General features: G+C 44.0%; 1 protein-coding gene across 2 annotated transcripts in view; it reads right to left on the bottom strand.

Moving 5' to 3' along the window:
- Nucleotides 1-19,696, bottom strand: part of SLC20A1 (solute carrier family 20 member 1) — a 45,804-nt gene extending 26,108 nt beyond the window's left edge. Inside the window, exons 1-3 of one of the 2 annotated variants that reach the window (XM_089692408.1) lie at nucleotides 19,338-19,696; nucleotides 1,315-1,923; nucleotides 1,020-1,160 (exon numbers count right to left, since the gene is read on the bottom strand). In XM_089692408.1, coding sequence (XP_089548534.1) covers nucleotides 1,020-1,160; nucleotides 1,315-1,651 — 478 coding nt within the window. In that variant the 5' untranslated portion in view covers nucleotides 1,652-1,923; nucleotides 19,338-19,696. Of the gene's footprint in view, nucleotides 1-1,019; nucleotides 1,161-1,314; nucleotides 1,924-7,654; nucleotides 7,795-19,337 lie in introns of those variants that run through there. The other variant, XM_089692409.1, reaches the window with a different exon arrangement.
- Nucleotides 19,697-20,534: the final 838 nt, after the last annotated feature.

Raw genomic sequence — 20,534 nt, 5'->3', positions numbered from 1 at the left:
CACTGTCTGGACCGGGACACGTACCTGAGCACTGCATCAGGTTTTAACATGCTGCATTATGGCAGCCCACTAGGGGGAAAAAAAAAAAATGTATGCCTGTTGGAGCTGCATTGTCCTTGTAAGCCGAGTTACCACTGATAATTGTACTGCAAGGTACAGAAATTGTGTTACAGTAAAGCATGCTTTACCACACCAGACTCCATTGCAAAGTTGTTTCAGCCCTCAAGGATTTAAGAACACTCCTACAGCATCCCCTGCTGGCAGTGATGCCTGAGCAACTGGTCACAGCCCTGTTTTAAGTCAGGGGAAAAGCTTTCGTGAACCCTTAAAAAACTTTGAAGAAATAGAAAAAAAAACCAAAAAAAAAAACCAACACAACAACGAAGGGTTATTTCCATTTTTCTTGAAGGTTGCTAAATGGAAAGTGAGGTAATATCTTCCCATTAAAGAGTTCTTCACCCTGTAAACAAAAACAACTAGGTCCCTGGCAACTTAACTGGACAGCCAACTGTGACTCCTTGCGGATTCGCAGTCGGCCGTCCATTGCACATTCGCAAGCCATGTCCAGTGAATGGCCAAGCAGTTTCTTGGGCCATGTGATGTGTACTAAGAGGCTGCGTGGAAAGGTGGGTTGGACTTTCTGCACCGATTGGTACCTGCTCCAACCACCTAGACTGTCGAAAAAAAAAAAAAAAAAAAAAAGTAGGTCAGGCTGGCGTGAATATTTCCCATACAGACGTACTATGCGATTCGGATGCCACTGCATATTAGAGAGAATACACACACACACACACACACACAGTGTTGTACAAATCAAAGCCAATACTATCCAATGACTGTGACTTAGTGGCCAGTAAACAATGCAATAGCAGATGAAATTCAGCCACAAAGCCACACCTGAGAGTAACGAGGTTGCCGTTTCTGACTTCTCTAAAAATGCTAGTTGCTTTGCCGTTATGTTTACCTGGCTGAGTTTAACTGTGGGGGCAAAAAAAAAAAAACAAACAAACACAACTTACCAATACGAAGCAGCTCAGACCATTTAACACCTTCCTGTCCTTTAGCTACCAGGGAGAAGCCAATGGTGGCTCCTACAATGCAGTGTGTTCCAGAGATCGGTAGCTTTAGGAAGGAAGCAACAAGTTGCCACACAGCAGAACCTGCAAGACATTGGAAAAACAAAAGTCAAAAGGTTGCCATCACATTTTTCAATTGCATGTTAGAAGATAATCAACTCAAAGTGATGTGTGTCAGAAGTTACATGTAAATAATACAAGTTGAAAGTCAAGCAAATAAAAGTTAAGTCTTACTCACCAAACATAGAACTGATGGATCCAGCCATTAGCAGCTGCTGTGTAGAGTTGTACATATTGACATCAATCAGGCCTTTCCGGATGGTTTCGCTTACTTTCGCGCCCAGTAAAACAGAGCCCACAGTTTCAAAGATGGATGCCAAGATACAAGCTTGTCGAAGGGTTACCACACCAGAGCCTACAGCCGTGCCAAAAGAGTTTGCTACATCATTGGCACCAACTGAGAAAGCTAGCACAAAGGCTATGACAAAGCCCAACACAAGCATCCAAAGGTAGTCACTCTCAGCTGGTAAGCTAACTGCACTGGTAACGACACTAAAAATGGTTGTTGATTCCATATTTACTCTTTTGGCTCAATGATCAAATAAAAAAAAATAAATCTAATAAAATACTTAATATGTAAACAGAAAAAGTGAGGTATGAAAATAATTCAATAAATTACTATAAAAATTAAATATGCAGTAAACAGAGTATGGCCGAGTGTCTCGGACTAAAGTCTTTGCTATTTACTGCGTATGGAAATTGACTTTCTAGAGTTCCTTTGGCTCTGGTGGGTTAGAGTTGAGAAAAATTCCATGGTGCACAAAAAGAAGCAGGCAGACTCTTCATTCTGTAAAACGAACAAGAAAACCAAAATGTGAGCTAAAGGACAAAAAACACAGAAGGATATGTACAAGACACCTCACTATGCTCAACATGAACTCACACAATGTCCCAAAACCTTATATAGGCAATTTAGGGACACCTTAGCCAAGTTACATTGGGTGTATACTTCCTGTATTAAACCATTTGGCTCAAGTAATATGCCAATAGGCAAATCCCAGAATTGAACAAGATGAGTGCCATAAAAACTGGGTCATTTCCTATAATGGAGCAGGACCAATAAAACAATTAACATTACTACTAGGTCTTTCACACAGCAAAACAAGCTGCCAGTTACCTTGCCTGTTTGCCTTTGCTGGGTGACTGTTGTGTCCAAATTTACTCAAAAAAAGGAAGCAAAGAGGTAGAGCTACAACAGAATTCAACATTAACAGGCACGCAGATCTCCCCTTGATGCAAGAGGAAGTCCAATGTAGCCACTATACTGAAACCACCAAGTTTAGTCCCCAATATTTTACTAAGACAAATACAGTTAAATCGATCAGTTGGATCAATCAGCCTGTCACAACTTTTCCCTAAAGGAAACTTTGAAATAATTTTCAGGTCTTGGGGCACCTCTTCTAAAACCAATTCATCAGGGATCAGTGGGAAAAACACCCTACATTTTGGTAAAAATGCCACCCTTACACAGACTGCTAAGATGATTGCATGTGTCAACTTGTTGGCTCTGCCAAGTTGTATTGGTCCCCAGAACAATGCAGGCACAATCAAATGGGAGGTTCCATGGAATCCTGGTTGAGAATGGCTGACTTTGAAGTATAGACTGCAGCAGACTGGTTCAATCCTGCTGGAAAATCAGACAGACACTCAAGTACTGCCTGGATCCTTTACCATCACATGTACTGCCTATATTTCAAACATCACAAGCAATGCAGAATGGGGAAGGGGATTTAAGGGACTTTGAACATGACATGGTTGTCTGTGCTAGACGAGCTGGTCTGAGTATTTAAAAAACAAAACAAAAAAAAACCCCTGCTGATCTACTGGGAGTGTCACGCATAACCATCTCTAGGGTTTACAGGGAATGGTCCGAAAAGAGAAAATATCCAGTGAGTGGCAGTTGTGTGGTCCTAATTGCCTTGTTAATGTCAGAGGATAATGGGCAGATTGGTTTGAGATGACAGATAGGCAACAGTAACTCATGTCAATACGGAACAAAATCTGAGGAATGTTGCCAACACCTTGTTGAATCCATACCATGAAGAATTAAGGCAGTTTTGAAGGTAAAAGGGAGTCCAACCCGGTACTGGCAAAGTGTACCTTTAGAGTGGCTGGTGAGTTTAGAATATATTTCAATTAAAATAAAGATGTTATACTTACCTGCCCTGTGCAACCATATTGCACAGGGCAGTGGCTTACTGCCTCTGGCGGTCCAAAGAGGCAGTAAACTCAGCCACACCCCCCTCTTCCACAGATTTGACCAACCGTAGCAGGAGCCTATTGATCCCACTCCTGTGAGACCAGAAGAGGGAAAAGTGGTACTGCAGATAGGACAACACTGGAGCAATGGAGGAGTCAGGTATGTGTTTTGGGGGAGGAAGTTCAAGTCTTTTCAACAATGCACAAGTCTAGAAGAGAGTTGGGATCATTGTAATCTCAGCAATGGCAAGTACAGGTCTTCTCATGTTGGTTCAGATTTCTGTTCTATATGAACAGAACATTTCTTGGAATTAACAGATAGCCAGGTACCATAGCACAACATCTACAGATGCCCTGTATGACCACATGGTTCCTGCTAATCTAGATCTATGATAGTTCAAAGCACACTGAAATGGAATGATCCTTGACCACTTGTTCTCCAGTTCCTTGGCCAGATAGTACTTCAGTGCAACAGGCTGCACTGCATTGTTACCCATCTGTTAAAGAACTCTTTTCCCTGGATGGGTTTTCCTTTATTATACATATGGAGAGGCAGAACCATCAAGAGTCACAAACTAAAACCAATCATGGTGGATTTGTTCTTTAATCTGTTAATCCCATCTAGACTTTTATTTTAAAACACAAATGAATTCCAACAGTTGCCAAGCAATTAAGAACATTTCAATTAAACTTTCTGAATATGAGATCATTCAGATCCCTCCTGGTCACCCCCACCATTTCACTTTAAGCTGGACCTGTGTGTACTTGCCTGGAGGAAAATTAACTACATGTCCGATTTAGCAAGTAAAACCATGAAGACAAGAACAGGATCTCCTAATATAAATGTTATAGAAGGTATTATGGAAACTATTTCAAATAAGATTATGTAGGTTATGCAAGAGTTATAAACATTACAAGCATATGCAATCTGTTACTGGCAGAGTTTGTAAATAAAGGCCAGCAAAGTCAGAAGCTATACCTTCCTCTCCTACTTATGGGAGGGTGGGGGAAAAAAAAAAAAATTAATAAGTACAGTCTGGCCTTTTGTCACAAGAAAAAAAAATAGACCAGTTTGGCTTTAACAGAAAAAAAAAATAAATAATCAGTGAACAGCAGATTTAATAAACTGCTATTCTAGACAAAAAGGGAAAAGCAATTTGTTACCCATTAATGCTATCCAGCAAATACTCCATCTGTGCTAAAGTCAGAAAGGAAACTTATGTTTCCCAACCTTGACCATTTCCCGTCCGGCCCATGTATATAAAACAGCCGGATGGGAGCATTGCAGGAGAGGGTGGCCGTTTATAAATGCCCTCCCCGCTTCCCTGCCTGTGTGCCCTCCCTGGGAGCACGCTGCACTGTGATCCGGTGCCCGCTGTAAAAGGAGAATACAGCAGGAACGCTGATCGCTGTACGAGACCCCTGTGTGAGGTCCCGATCACTGATTAGCCAATCAGTGATCACATGAATAAGCAAGATGTCACTTCTGTTTTTTTTTGTTTTTTTTACTAAAAAGATAGATGAATACATTTTGGCCAAGATTTATGAAGACAGATTTGCTAAATGTTACAAGAAAAAAAAACTTCAAAATGTTTGGACTTTCATTTATATAGCAAAAAAATAATCCCTGTGGTGAATGACTACCACCAAAATAAAGTTTTATGTGCCTCAAAAAAATTCACATGGGTAGTGTTGCATGACCGCACAATTGTCAAAGTGTGATAGCGCTGAAAGCTGAAAATTGGCCTGGACAGGAAGGGGGTAAAAGTGTTCTGACTTAAAGTCGTTAAAGTGCTACAAGACCTACTACAGTAAAGTCAGTCTGTATATGCAGTAAAGCACGCACTGTGGAACCTAAGGGGTTAATCCTCTGCATTGTGTAAAACCGCTGTTGATCCTGTCTTCTCTGATCCTCCCCTTCTTCCAGTGTCTCTCCCCTCTATCTCCTGATAAGATGTGTGGAGCCACTCTGCACAGTTTGCCATGTACTGCTACTGAGTTGTGTTTCTTTCTTTGGGAGAGTGCATGTGATCAGCACAATGCCAATCACTGTCCAGACAGAGGGTCAGGGGTTCTGCATCCTCCTAGAGCAAAATGAACAGCTACAAGCTTTAACCAGTGCTCTGCTGGACACTGATAGAAGTCACAAGACTGCTCTAACTGCTGATGAGAAAAAGGTATTTAGCAGCTTACCATTTACTAAAAAAATAAATAAATAAATAAAAGCTGCACTTTCATGTTCTGCAGGAGGCCAGATACAGCGAATGAGGGTTCTGGGTTTAATCAGGACACAGAGCACAACACAGGGCCACTGAAGTGTCCTTCCTAAAATTGGCACTATACATCTTTCCCCACTCTCTGCCTCATTCTAGAAAATGTGGATATGTTGATTTTGAGAATGAGTTTCCTGTGTCAGCAAGTCCTGGAAAAAGTCCATCAGCTGCTTTTTCTTTTCTTAAATTAGTTTGGGTCAAGGTGGCCCAAACCATTTTCTTCATCTATATACTGAATCAGCTGTATATTGTAAACAGTGCTGTGGTCTGTGCAACTTGTGGCCAGCAGACAGGTACCATGGCCAGCATTCACCAAGTGCAGATAACACATGATCATGGCCAACAAAACTGGTGACTGGAGAGCAGATATTCCCCCAGTGCAGAGGAGGGCGGAGCCCCAGGCTTGGTGACATTTGTCCATTCAACCCCATGTCAGCCCAAACATCTACCAACACAGTGCATGATCAAATGGCTACACCATCCACTCCACATAGGTGATATCAGTGCTATACAGGGCTGTGCCAATAGGTGCAGGAACTTCTGTAATCACCCTGTGTGCCCACCCCCTACCCACCTTTGAGCACTGTTCCTTGGTTCCAACCCCCTCCCAGCACAGCTCATTTTAGAGAATACAGAACCACGTATTTGGTGGGGCCAAGTCATTTGTATGCAATTTACTACTGAAAAGAAATGCAGTAAAATAGATCCCCTGCAGCTAGCAATAGATCCACCCTAGGAACAATACACTCCCAACAGCCAGCATTAATAGATTCTCCAGAAGCAATAGACCCCTCCAACAGTAGATCCCTCCCAGCAGTACTAACCCCCAAGCAACAACAGATCCATCTCCAGCACCCCTTGCAATTACATACATTTAATGTGGAGTGAACCACATTCCCACTGAAGAAAAAACAAAAACACGGTACCACACCACCCACTCCCCCCCCCCCCCCAGGGGCCAGCTGTACCACCCCACTCATTCCCCCCCCCCCCCCAGGGGCCAGCGGTACCACACCGCCCACTCCCCCCCGCATGTGATATCAGTACTACACTATTAGGACTGCACCACACACACTCCATGCAGGCAACATGATTGCACCACACACACACTCCATGCAGGCGACATGAGGACTGCACCACACACACACTCCATGCAGGCGACATGAGGACTGCACCACACACACACTCCATGCAGGCGACATGAGGACTGCACCACACACACACTCCATGCAGGCGACATGAGGACTGCACCACACACACACTCCATGCAGGCGACATGAGGACTGCACCACACACACACTCCATGCAGGCGACATGAGGACTGCACCACACACACACTCCATGCAGGCGACATTAGGACTGCACCACACACACTCCATGCAGGCAACATGAGGACTGCACCACACACACTCCATGCAGGCAACATGAGGACTGCACCACACACACTCCATGCAGGCAACATGAGGACTGCACCACACACACTCCATGCAGGCAACATTAGGACTGCACCACACACACTCCATGCAGGCAACATTAGGACTGCACCACACACACTCCATGCAGGCAACATTAGGACTGCACCACACACACTCCATGCAGGCAACATTAGGACTGCACCACACACACTCCATGCAGGCAACATTAGGACTGCACCACACACACTCCATGCAGGCAACATTAGGACTGCACCACACACACTCCATGCAGGCAACATTAGGACTGCACCACACACACTCCATGCAGGCAACATTAGGACTGCACCACACACACTCCATGCAGGCAACATTAGGACTGCACCACTTTCTCCTTACAGGTGATCTACTACACACTCCTTGCAGTATGCATTAGTAGTGTAGTGCACACTCCATGCGGCTGACCCCGGTCCTCTGTGCCTCCAGCCTATCCCTCTATATGAGGAGTCTGTGTGCGCTGTCCCCGGTGCCCCTAAGCTGGGCGGCATCCTGCGGTAGCTATGACCTTGCAGTGTGCGCGGTGTGTCCGTCCTCTTCCCGGTCTATGGAGGAGGGGAGGCCGCCGTCTACTCACCGTATACCGGAGCCCGCGCTCTCCCAGTCACCGCTCCGACTTCCCGCTCGATGTTGCACAAAGGCGCTAAACGAAGGACAGGAGGGGGAGGGAACCCGTGTGAGCGCCAAAACCTTCCTGTTCAAACAAGCCAGTGATGAGCCTGAGGGAGGGGGCACTCCATTCATCAATACAGTATACTACATACATAATATACCCCTCCCACCTGTGCAGACCACCGGCCCTGTGTGTAGGGGGGCCCCCGGTCTGTGTACTGCTCACAAACGTGGAGTCTTCATACACAATCCTCCAGAGAGCGTCATAATGGGGATTAGGTCATTGCACTGTACACAGGTCCCCGGTAACAATGCCCACCATGGCTGGCAATGTCCTCAGGAACCAGAAGGCCCAGCATGCCATGTACACACTGAGCTGGCACATGAGGCCGCCCACAACCACTATCGAAGCTGGTCATACACTAGCAGATATGGAAATGCTTTGTACATTCCATGACTGGACGAAGGTCCTTGGAAAATCCTGAATAATTCCAGTTACTTTTATCATTCAATTTTGGAATGAAACTTCCTGAATTTTCATTCAATCGGCTAGTCGAACATAAATCTCTTCCCCAGGGGAAGACTGACCATTCGAGCACTCTGGCACTGCCAAAAGGGCCCGGGTCAGTAGGGGGCCCCATGAAATGCCCCGGTACCTTTTTATAGCCTTTTTTTGGGTGTGCTTTGAGTGTGGGCAAGGACACAGGGGCCCCCCCATGATCCCCTAATGCCCAGGGGCCCCATGAGTTGTCAGTCCGCCTCTGCTCTTCCCTGAGCCACACATTCACTGTAGAGAGGGGAATCCTTCCACTGCGCCATTGTATTCTGAGTTTGGGAGCCTCCCAGCTGCCACGGTACACCCATCACCACGTCCAGCTATAGCCGGCGGCACCCATAACAGAAAAGCTTCCAACAGGCTGGTTGTACAGAAGTCCATTGACTCCTATCAGGAGATAGGTGAGGGGGCACTGGAAGAAGAGGAGGATCAGAGAAGACAGGATCAAACAGTCTTTTTACAAAATGCAGAGAATTGCAGAGAGTTCCAGCAGGTATAACAAGCATGCTTTACAGCATATACAGGCTCATTTTACTGTTGTGGGTTTCGTAACACTAAGTCTGTACAACCTGCCTGTTCATAAATAGTTCGAAATTCAATTAATCTCTGGCTGGCTTAAATGGTTACTAAACCCACAACAGTAAAGCATGCTTGTTCTATTCACTGTGGAACCTAAGGGGTTAATCCTCTGCATTGTATAAAAAAGCGGTTTGATCTTGACTTCTCTGATCCTCCCCTTCTTATCTCCTGATGAGATATCTGGGTGGAGACACGATGCACATGACCAGTTTGGAGTCTATTGCTAGGTTCCCCCCCCCCCCTTGAGTGCATGTGATCAGCACATGGCCAATCAGCACTGCCCAGACAGAAGTCAGGGGTTCTGCATCCTCCTCCTACAAGCTTTAACCAGTGCTCTGCTGGACACTGATAGAAGTCACAAGACTGCTCTAACTGCTGATGAGAAAAGGTATTCAGCATTTTATATTTACTAAAATAATTGCATTTCCATGTTGGGTGTACTGTGGGAGACCAGATATAGTGAATGCAGGGTCCGGGGTTTAGTATCGCTTTAAAGCCTCCACCTCCAACAACCATAAATAATGATCATCGATCAAGAAAGAATCCAAGTCCACTTGAAGACTTGTAAAAACAGTAATCATTCTAGGGGATCACAAATACAGTTGATCAGAAGGAATAAAAAAAAAAAAAAAAATCTCCCCCCGTAAGTAATACCAACTACAGCCCTACTCCCCAAAATTGGTCATAAGTCCAAACCCTTTGAATTTCAGGTTTCAGTTTTTATTGAAAACAGCACTCTAATACCAGCTGATGATACAAACTTCTTGGATGCCATTTGTTTTCTTAGCATATATTCCTGTTCTTAGGATCATTTTGCCAGCATTGTTTGTCTAATGGGCTCTGATTGAACCATTGGACATGTATAAGGCCACTTTGGCCAGGCTCTATAAAGGGTGTCTTCCTTCATTGATACCCGACTGTTTGACTTGTACACCCATGTCCTGATTATGCTTTATTAGAATTGATTCCTCCTGTTGATTTTTTTTTTTTGTCCGTTCAAGGTCATATATTTTCTCCCAGGGCTTCTTTAAGATGTCCATGATGTTTTTTGACGTCTTGCATCACGTTGAGTGACGTAATGACGTCATGCGCAGTACACCTCCCATGCCGCCATTTTGGCACCAATTGACCGTCATTTAAACCCTGAAGGCTTTTTTCAAATCAGGACTACACAGGGGGAAAAGGGTTTGAGGTTTTTCCCCTCTCCCTCCTTCGATAAGAAACTTTTCTCCACTGATGGAAAGTAATCTGAGCCCTACTATACTTGGTGGTCTGTAGCATTTGGCCAATAGATCTCTGATTGAATGTTATGTATTTGGATGGATTGTGGCTTACACACCTATAGATATGTTTGTATTCGGTCGTTTGTTTATTTAAGTTGTATCCAAGTTGGGGATCACATTAATATTTTTTGCCCACAACTCCCCCCCCCCCCCTTTTGAAGGTTTGGACTCATGACCAATTTTGGGGAGTAAGGGTTTAGTTGGTATTATGTTTGGGGGGAGATTTTTATTCCTTTTTCTGATCAACTGTATTTGTGATCCCCTAAAATGACAACTCTTTTTTACAAGTCTTCAAGTGGACTTAGATTCTCTCTTCATCGATGATCATTATTTATGGTTGTTGGAGGCCCCCCTCCGTCCATCCAGATTCGATTGACCCATATCTTGCAGGAACCACCTGAGACTGTGCCGGTATCAACTGGTAATTGCTGTTTATTTGTTTTAATTTTGTTTTGCATTATTTTGTTCGGTTTTGGTTTACTGTAGAAATTTATGTTTTGTTCCCTGAAGTGGGCTCTGTCCCACGAAATGTGTTGGAATCCCAAAACATAGTACCTTTTCATGGTTTCAAGTGGAAACTACATGTTTGTTCATCAACACCTATGATACTATCTGGTTAGGTGTCCTATATCAACGTTAATACAATTATCTGTTTCCATTGATAGCCATGTACCATTTTATCTACTACTTGTACAGTTTAGCCTATTTGCTCTAAGGCTATGGCTACTGTTTTTTGCAGCTGATACCCGTGACACAGTCTGCATCTAGGACATCAGCAACAATTTACTGTGGCCGGGTCTCACTTTCTGCATTTTTTTTTATGGTTCCGATTAATATGCTCCACCTATGGGTGATTTTTAACCTAATAAAAAAGGTGTTCAATTCTATCTACTGTTCCTATATTTGTTCAATTTACCTTTATTGATATGGTTTGGTACCGTTAAAGCCCCATTAGTTTTTCTGGTTATGGTTTTTTTTCAACATAAATGCCAAAAAGCATCATAACAAAGTATCATGAGTTTTGGTGCAGCGTTTTTTTTTTTTTTCGGGACCCGTAGCACTCACATCCAGAGTGGGCTAGAAGGTCTGTAGGAGGTGTACTATTTGCAGAAAGAGCGTTTTAACATACAATTAAGTGATCCAGCAATGGATTACTAATGAGGACAGGTAACATTTGTTTACACAGCAAATCTTACAAAAATCTGTGCCTGGAGTTGGCCTTTAACTGTGCCAAGAAGTTGTGCAATACCAGGGAAGAAGCACATGCCTCCTGGCAGCTCAACTTTTATCATTTTATTTCTGATGTCAACCCATCATTGTGCCCTTTAATTACAAACTTGTCTAATAAACTGCTGTGTTTATACGGGTTAACACTTGCAATTTAAAAGGACAATAAATATGAACAATCATTTTTGAGGAGATAAAAAAAAATCATAATCATTCATGGCCAATCATTACAGAATACCATTGTAGAAATAGGAAGTAGATTACATAACTAAATTTATTGCCGTGACTTTTAGTGGTGTAAACGCAAGCAATTCTTTGTAAAGTGCTGTAAACGCAAGTAATCCTTTGTGTCTACAGTTCATTTTTGTGTGTGCCGTGTCCCTCCCCCCTTACCTTCATTGTGATTAGCGGTCAGAGCCAACGCAGCAAGTGTAGGGATATGCAAGCCCTGCTCTTTCTGCTGGGAAAGAAGGAAATCCAGGATGGATCACTGAGTTTCTGATTTGTCAGCACTGAATGCAACGGCTTTGATCAATCAGAAATGCTCCAATATATCCTGGAAACCCTAGGGCAGCCATTTTTAACCAGGGTGCTCTCGGGACTCCTCAGGAGTGCTGTGGCAAAATGCTAAAAATTGGGGCTCTATGGGGGGGAATGCAGGCTTGGAGCAAGTAATTGATCCAAGCCTGCGCCCCCCCCCCCCCAAATTAATTACAGCAAGTCCCCTACATGAGAACGTTTAACTTGTGAACTTTCAAAGATGCGATTTGCTCAACCTAGCAGGCAGACTGAACAGAAACAAAAAAAAAAAATTAATATCGCCGCAATGTTGGTGCAGCGATCTCCCCCCTCTGTGCCTTTCTGTTCTGACAGGGGGACTCTCCCTAACAGAACACACTGGTCAGAGCAGCCATTGGTCAAGTTGGACTTGCGAATGAGCTCCTGGGAACAGAACTCATTTGTGAGTAGGATTTACTCAGGGGTGTGGAAATTGAAAAAAAACAAAAAAAAAAAACTAATTGTCCAGGGACTAAAATCGGTGTCACAAATCTACTTGTTCCTCATGGCAAGCTACTTGTTTGGATTTAAAATAAATTAACATAAAAACAAATAAAATTAACCATAAATTGGAGATTTTACAATTGTCTGGGGCTTTTAAAAACAAAAAGGTGCTTTATGGCGAGTTAACGTGTAATATCTTTAATATTGCAATGTTCATCTCCCCCCCTTGTCTCCAGCACTGCACCCAGGGACTAGCAGGGAGGGGAGAGACCTTGTACTGATTGGGTGCTCGTCAGGAAATGGGAGTGTTAGGCTTATCCTTTATCCCTTTTGCTGACAGCCGTTTTTACATTTTTTGCACAAGTTTAAAAAAAATCATTTTAGGCCTGAAGATTACACAAAACCCCAAACATTATATATTTTATAAAAGCAGAGACCCTAGGACAATAAAATAGTGGTAGTTCCAATGTTTTTTGTCGCATGATATTACCGCAAAATCTCAATAAATAAAAGTTAATTTTAGGGCACAAAAAACACAATTACCCTATTTTTTGTAAAATATAAAAGAGGAGGTTGAACCGAGTAAATAGATATCTAACTTGTCAAACCCCGATTTTGTGTGCATGCGTGAAATGGCGACAAACTTTAGTACCCTATATTTTCAATAGTCAACACTTTTAAAGCTACTTATAGGTCATCAGTTTAGTGTTACGGAGGAGGTCTGGGGCTAGAATTATTGCTCTCATTCTGGCGTGCGCAGCGATATGTAAAAGGTGTATCGCAATCGACGTTCTCATGTGTAGGTGCCCCAGCATGTACTTATGTTTGTACATGCGTATATGTGAGGGTGGTGGGGGCACTGTGCGGAAGCAATCGGCACCCAAATGCTTCCACCTGGCAGAGGAGACCTGCTGCTGGCCCGTGGCAGGGCTAAAGGTAACAAAAAAAAAAAAAAAAAAAAATCATCAACTACCTGCCTGACACTACACTACATGTCCCGGGCGTCAAGTGATACAAATTCAACATCCCTGCTTATTATAAAGCTACAGGTTGAAAGTACCAGCCCTGAACCCGTGCTGGAGTGCCCGCCTGTGTGCTACCAAAGACATTGCTTGCCAAGCAGCATATCAGGAGCCTGTTCAGCAGCCTTTGTTTCCACTCACTTGGCTCCACATATTATAGGGAGGTACAGATCAGTGGGGGCCATCACCTTGCTAGTTTGGCCATAGACAACCTGGAAACAGGAGAGTGTTTTCCACTTATAAACAAGATTCTGTCGCTGGCCAATTGCTGCAAGTTAAAGGACTGCTAGAGGGTAGACCTGTCAACACCAGACTCTACAAAAGTCAATTTAAAAAACTGACTGAGCCAGGTGAAAGATAATTGGCTGAGCGGAGACTTGCATCCTATCAGACACAGTCAATGTTCAAGTATTCAGGCAACCATGGGTGCAGCAGCTGCCGTAATATATTGGCTGACAGAGTACTCCATTTAGGAATCAGCCGATCTAGCCATGTATGGTTAGCATAAGGCTGTGTTCAGACATCCATGCTCAACATTGAGGGGCTCTTGCACTATGTAATGGTTGACAATTCTAAAAGGCGGTTCAATTGTAAAGAGAGTTTGGCCAGCTTCAGAGGAATACAGACAACTACAATCTTCTTCTGATGCTACCACAGATCCAGGAGTAAAAGAAGAGCTTTTATTATAGTTTTGAGGTTTGTCTTTGGTACCTGTTTTTTTTCTAACATATCTTCAATAAAAAAAAATCTTTTCCTATAGCATGGGTGTCAAACTGGCAGCCCTCCAGCTGTTGCCAAGCTACAAGTCCCATAAGGCATTGCAAGATTGACAGTTACAAGCATGACTCCAATAGGCAGAAGCATGATGGGACTTGTAGTTTTGCAACAGCTGGAGGGCCGCCAATTTGACACCCCTGCCTTACAGTCATCAGATCAGTCATCATGGAGGTGTTTGATATGAGGAAGCAACAGCTGGAGGGCCACCAGTTTGACCCCCCCTGGCCTATAGTAACTGCCAAGATCCCCCTTTCTATCAACAGAAAATAAAACCAGGAGCCTAGCTGCCATAGCCAACATCTATAATTTCCTCTAGGTTTCCCCACAGAAACAAATGTAAGCCGCAGAGCAAGGTTTGCTTCAGTCCTCATATCTGCTCCGGTGTAGGAGGCCCCAAGCTGTCCAAACTGTTGTGGAACTATAAATCCCAGCACTTAGAAGAAGATGTGGCATGCTGGCACTTCCACTACAAGTCAAAAGCTGCCAAACACTTGCCAAAACCTGTAGTCCCTTGTGGAACTACAAAACACTGCACTTCCCTGCCAAACAAGGTGCCACATGGCGAGCCAACAGTGCCAGCCCGGGAAGCCACAGCTGTCACCACCCTTCCGCTTGTGGCCATTGTCTGCAGCTTCATACACATCAATGAATGCGGATACAAAGTAACTATGGCAAAGAAAGGCAGCAACGTATTGTCTTCACACACAACACAGTCATTGCCTCAGCAAGTAAGCAGGGTGTATGGCTGACATAGAATTCACGCCGCTGGGTGGGCAAGTCCATGCTTACTCACTCACTGAAAGTGACGACATTTCCTCGAATCACCAAACCCTCCTCCCTGCTTCATTACACAAAGAAGAAACCGGCTCTTTCTGGTTGCCCCATTACTCAGAAACCCCCCTCCCCCACCCCTTCCTTTGCTGCTGCGCTTCTGGCTGATAAGTAAATGCTTCTCCGAAGGCCAAGGTCACATGACTGCCAGACAAAAGGGGGGAGTCAGGGAAATGACATTCCTAATTAATCATCTCCTGTGGGCACAGCATGGAGTGGACAGGTAAAGTGTCCTTCAGCCAAGGAAGAACGTTACCACCATATGAGGTAGCTGTGAACCCCAGATGATGGGTGCTCAATCTGGCCTGATCAGTACATGATTCAATGACGAGTATTAGCCAACTCATCAGCACATCTTAAACCACCATGATATTCTGCTAAAAGAATGCACACTAGAGGAGGTCTATGGCTAGCTTTATCTGCGTGCTGTCATGTCCAAAGATGAAGAGGAAAAAAAAAAAAAGTCTCAACTTGACAAAATTTACGCAATTCAGTAAATGTACATTGTGTACCTAGTTTGAGGGTTAATGACGAACTGGAAGAATCCGAATGAATTCTATACAATGGAATCTGGACAACTGGTAAACATTTGTTAAATCTTAGTTGTGAACGAAAGCTAAAGAGATTCTTCTATATTAGATTAGGGCTTGGAAATCCCAATAGCTTGGTAACCAATGCTCCTTAGAGGTAAGGACCTAACTTAAGCTTCTCGTTAGTCAATGAAGCTGGCTCCTAAAAAAAAAAAAAAAAATCCTGCTGGCTTCTGGATTGGACAGACTGGCTCCCGAATACCATAACTGGTCTATGCCTGCATTACACCATCACTCTTTGGGCCAGCTTGCCCTTTCCGATTACAGGCACCTTCAGTTCAGACAGGCACCCCCTGCCAGGAGCTGCTGCTCCCCAAAGACTATGCTGCCAAGAATATCTGTACTGCAACTATACATGTGACATTTGGCAGTCAGATCACGAACACATGGACAACTGCCATCTAAACGCTAAAAGATCCAAGTGCACCAATCTTATTTTAACCCATGAAGAATGCTACGGTATTTAGATTCCCACAGACGTCATATCTGGGGTATTCCATTGATAATCTACCCACTCACACTCCATGTCTGCGATCCTCTGCCATGAATGCTAATCTCTACACAACCATCAGTTAGGGTGAATGGCTACGTACGTGTACAGCAATTGAGAATCAGCTACTTGACATACTATGGTTAAAGTATAACTGGGGAAATCATACTGCAAATAATAAAAGGGATGGCAGTTTATTGCAGTTGGTAGATAAATGATGGATCAGTCTAGCAGTGACCGGTTTCAGTCATTGATCAATTTCATTTATATTCCTGCAATTAAAGTAATTTGTATCATCCTGAGAACAGGAAAGATAAGAATGTGCCCAAAGTCCTGGACAACAATTACTCAATTTCTACCTCGTGTACAGCCAAGAGTCCATCATGAAATACATTACTACCAAATATATCCCTTTACTGCCAACTACAGTATAAATATAAACTCTCAAACACACACCATTCACTCTGACAACCGACAATTCTCTACTGTCCGTATACACACAATATACTCAGTCGTGGGGGTAAACCATTCTATTCTTGAGGAAAAGGCAAGTATTTTATCTATTCTGTACTACAAGATCGAAAAGGTCTTACTACATAGTATCTTAATCAGACCACAAATAGTCCTCAACCCACAAACACAGCCAGGACAAGCAGAACTATGATTCAGAGACATGTTATTTTGTGACTCAGTTTGCTTTTCCTAAAGCAATTTAGACTTGCGAACGGAAAAAACAAAAAACAAAAAAAACTTTATTGCAGTAATTTCCCGCTGATGATGCAATCAATGAAAGTGCACTGTGTATTCTCTACAGAAATTTCTGAAGAAACAGCAGCCTTTCACAATCAGGGTTCCGTGAAACCCCAGGGTTCCTCCAGATGTTAGCAAGGGTTCCTAAAGTACTAAGCAATTTATGACTCTTGAATGAGCAACACCAATGATCTTTTTAGCCACCAATGTAAGTAGTATTCTTCCCGACAACCACCAATTTATTGGGTCCTTCTTCCAAATGACCACCGGTGTAAGGCTTCCCCCCCCCCCAGTGATGACCCTGGACTGCGCGGGGGGGGGGGGGGGGGGCAATAATTCAAATCAAAAAGGTGATCTTTCTGCTACCACCCACCTTTTTAAGGAGATCCTTACCCATCACCACAAGGGAGAATATTAAAGACCACCATTTGTAAGGGGACATCAATGACCATGAATGCAAATGGACATTTCACCACTGACCACGGTTATATGGGAACGCTATAATGATCATTTCTGGTCATTATTACTTGAATAATTCAATTGTTACTGAAAGTAAATTCTTGCAGAGCAGCCCTGGGTTTGGAATACTACGCCATAGTCTTATTTTTATGTCAACTTGCTATTCATTCACTCTAACGTACCCTTAGCTGTAGACATTATACAGGATTTATATGGCGCCAACAGTTTGCGCAGCGCTTTACAAAATGATTAACAGAGGATCCCTGAAAGTTATTTCAAAAGGTTCCTCTGTATTACAAAGCTTGAGAAAGGCTGCACCAAAGCTTACAATAAACAGTTCGTACATCGAATATATGACCCTGCTAGGGAAATCCACTGCAGGCTAGAAGCAGAACGCAGGCCTGCAACTAATCCCTGCTCATGAAGACAGCACGTGTTCACGCACAGGCCACAGTGACACAGCTGGCAATATAGGCATCAAGAAGGGAGAGATCCAACACTAGGACAGGTTCTGGAAAGTACATCGCCACCAGCTATTTGACAGGCTGAAACGTCAGAGAGACAGGTATACACTAGCAGCCTTGTAGATCACAAGCGTACCCCCCCCCATCTACTTAGTAACAGTGTCTCAAACTGGCCTAGACTCAGAACACTGTACAAGCATGTGGATAAAATGCTGCAGGAAGAGAATCTTCGACGAGCATGTTCTAGAATTCTCAGGATGGGAGAGTAACTGAACCCAAGGTTTCAAAAATGAAAAAAAGTTAGTTAAGCAGATTTTAATAAGGCAGGGTTAGAATACGATCCATAAAAGTACATTCTATACATTCCTTTATATAACCTGAAAACGCTTTTTAAGGCATTGGCAGTTAGATAAATCTATCGCATTGGATCCCCCCCCCCAGATACATCTAAATCGCTGGCTTCCCCTTTCCCGCCTAGGTAAAATCTAATCGCTGGCTTCCCCTTTCCCGCCTAGGTAAAATCTAATCGCTGGCTTCCCCTTTCCCGCCTAGGTAAAATCTAATCGCTGGCTTCCCCTTTCCCGCCTAGGTAAAAATCTAATCGCTGGCTTCCCCTTTCCCGCCTAGGTAAAAATCTAATCGTTGGCTTCCCCTTTCCCCCCTAGGTAAAAATATAATCGTTGGCTTCCCCTTTCCCCCCTAGGTAAAAATCTAATCACTGGCTTCCCCTTTCCTCCCCAGGTAAAAATCTAATCACTGGCTTCCCCTTTCCTCCCCAGGTAAAAATCTAATCACTGGCTTCCCTTTTCCTCCCCAAATCTAAATCTCTGGATCCCCCTAGGTAAAATCTATTGCTGGATCCTTCCCCCTAGATGGCCACAGATCACAAGACAGGCATGATACAATCACACACCCCAATTCTATAGTGGCCAGTGATCAAGGAATACTTGTATACATCACAAGACTCTGAGCTCACTTCACACAGCTACGCCATCAGAGATCTTGACTTCAGCCATGTGACTTGAAATCTGGATTCATAACTGAAATAAAATAACTGACTTCTTTTTATACAAGAATCCTCCCCCCTGGTGCGTTTTATATCTTTGTGGATTGATCTGAGGATTTTAAATCAGAATGGAACATGACTGCACCAATGAGAGGAAGTTAGTGATCCAAAGGAGGGATTATGGGATGTCCTGCTATAGCAGTCAATGTAGATTTGGAGAAAAAAAAACCAAAATAAATATAACATTTATATATATATACACACACAGTGGCGGACTGACCATTCGAGCACTCGGGCACTGCCCAGGGTCAGTAGGTGGCCCCATGGGATGCCCCTGGTACCTTTCATTGGCATTTTTGGGTGTGGGCGAGGACACAGGGGCCCCATGATCCCCTAATGCCCGAGGGCCCCATGAGTTGTCAGTCCGCCCCTGTACACACATACATAATCACTAGATCAGGGAGGGACAATGCTAGGGCTGCGCAGGGATGTCAATAGTAGAAATCTGGAGCACTATGCTGGGTGTTGTAGTTCCTGAGCAGCTGATCAGTCACATGGTTCCATACATAAATAAAATGCAGACAAACACACACGATCTAAGGGCGGACTCACCACTGTCTGGTTCTATGCAGGGACTCGCGATCGCTCTGACAGTCCTGAAGCTACCGATGTCACAGCGTCCTCAACGCCATATTCACAGAGCCGGCCTCGTGCGTGTGTAATATAAGAGGGTACAGGGGGCGGGGTCAGCATGCCCGCCCCGCCCAGCCAGCAGCGGCCATTCATTCATTCCCACACCCTCCCTGTAACCACCCCGGCCTTCACCGGCCCCGCCAGTATTCCCCGGGGGATTATCAGAGGAAGAAACGTTGTTAGCCGGTGGGAGTCCCGGGGGGGACGGTGGGGAACCTAGAAACCGGAGAATGAGCGTGGTGGGAGCTCAGCAAATGACAGGTCTATCCCGCGTGTATAGGTAAAGGCGTCTGATTGGACGTGGACAGGGGAGGAGGTCTTACGTCACAGGTGAAGGGTTAGAAGAGGGGAGAGCTTAGAAAGGAGGAGTGATGGCTGAGGGGAGGGACCTGCAGCACGGAGGGGGTCCTCATAGATTGTTTTTTTATTTATTTCAGGTACTTATATAGCGCCATCAATATATGCAGTGCTTTACATATATACTGTACAGTCACATCAGTCCCTAACCCTCAGGGGGTGTACAATCTAAGGTCCCTAAATCACATTCATACATATACTAGGGCCAATTTGGACAGGAACCAATTAACCTACCAGAATGTCTTTGGAGTATGAGAGGAAACCCATGCAGGCACAGGGAGAACATGCAAACTCCAGGCAGGTGGTGCCGTGGCTGGGATTTGAACCGGTGACCCTAGTACTGCCAGGCGGAAGTGTTAACCACTTAGCCACTGTGCTGCCCGCTTTTTTTTACCTTCTATAACCTCATTCATTTGTGACTGTTCTCTGTTATATTCTGGTTAGCAAACGAGGTTCTCCATCCTATTGGAAAATACATTAACTACTTGCCCTCCAGAGGATTTACCCCCCTTCCTGACCAGACCATTTTCTGCGATACGGCGCTGCGTTACTTTGACAATTGCGCAGTCATGCATTACACCCAAATAAAATTACGTCCTTTTTTCCCACAAATTGAGCTTTCGGTGGTATTTGATCGCCTGTGCGTTTTTTATTTTTTTGCGCTATAAACAAAAAGACCGACAATTTAAAAAAACAAACAAACAATATTTTGACTTTTTGCTATAAAACATTTCCAGTTCAAAAGTTTAAAAATTAATT

Source organism: Staurois parvus, unplaced genomic scaffold (assembly GCF_062004578.1).
Source record: "Staurois parvus isolate SC_StPar_1 unplaced genomic scaffold, SC_StPar_1.0 ptg000586l, whole genome shotgun sequence".
Classification (NCBI taxonomy): Eukaryota; Metazoa; Chordata; class Amphibia; order Anura; family Ranidae; genus Staurois; species Staurois parvus.
The sequence above is the reverse complement of the archived record's forward strand: the minus strand, read 5'-3'. Positions and strand labels throughout refer to the sequence as shown.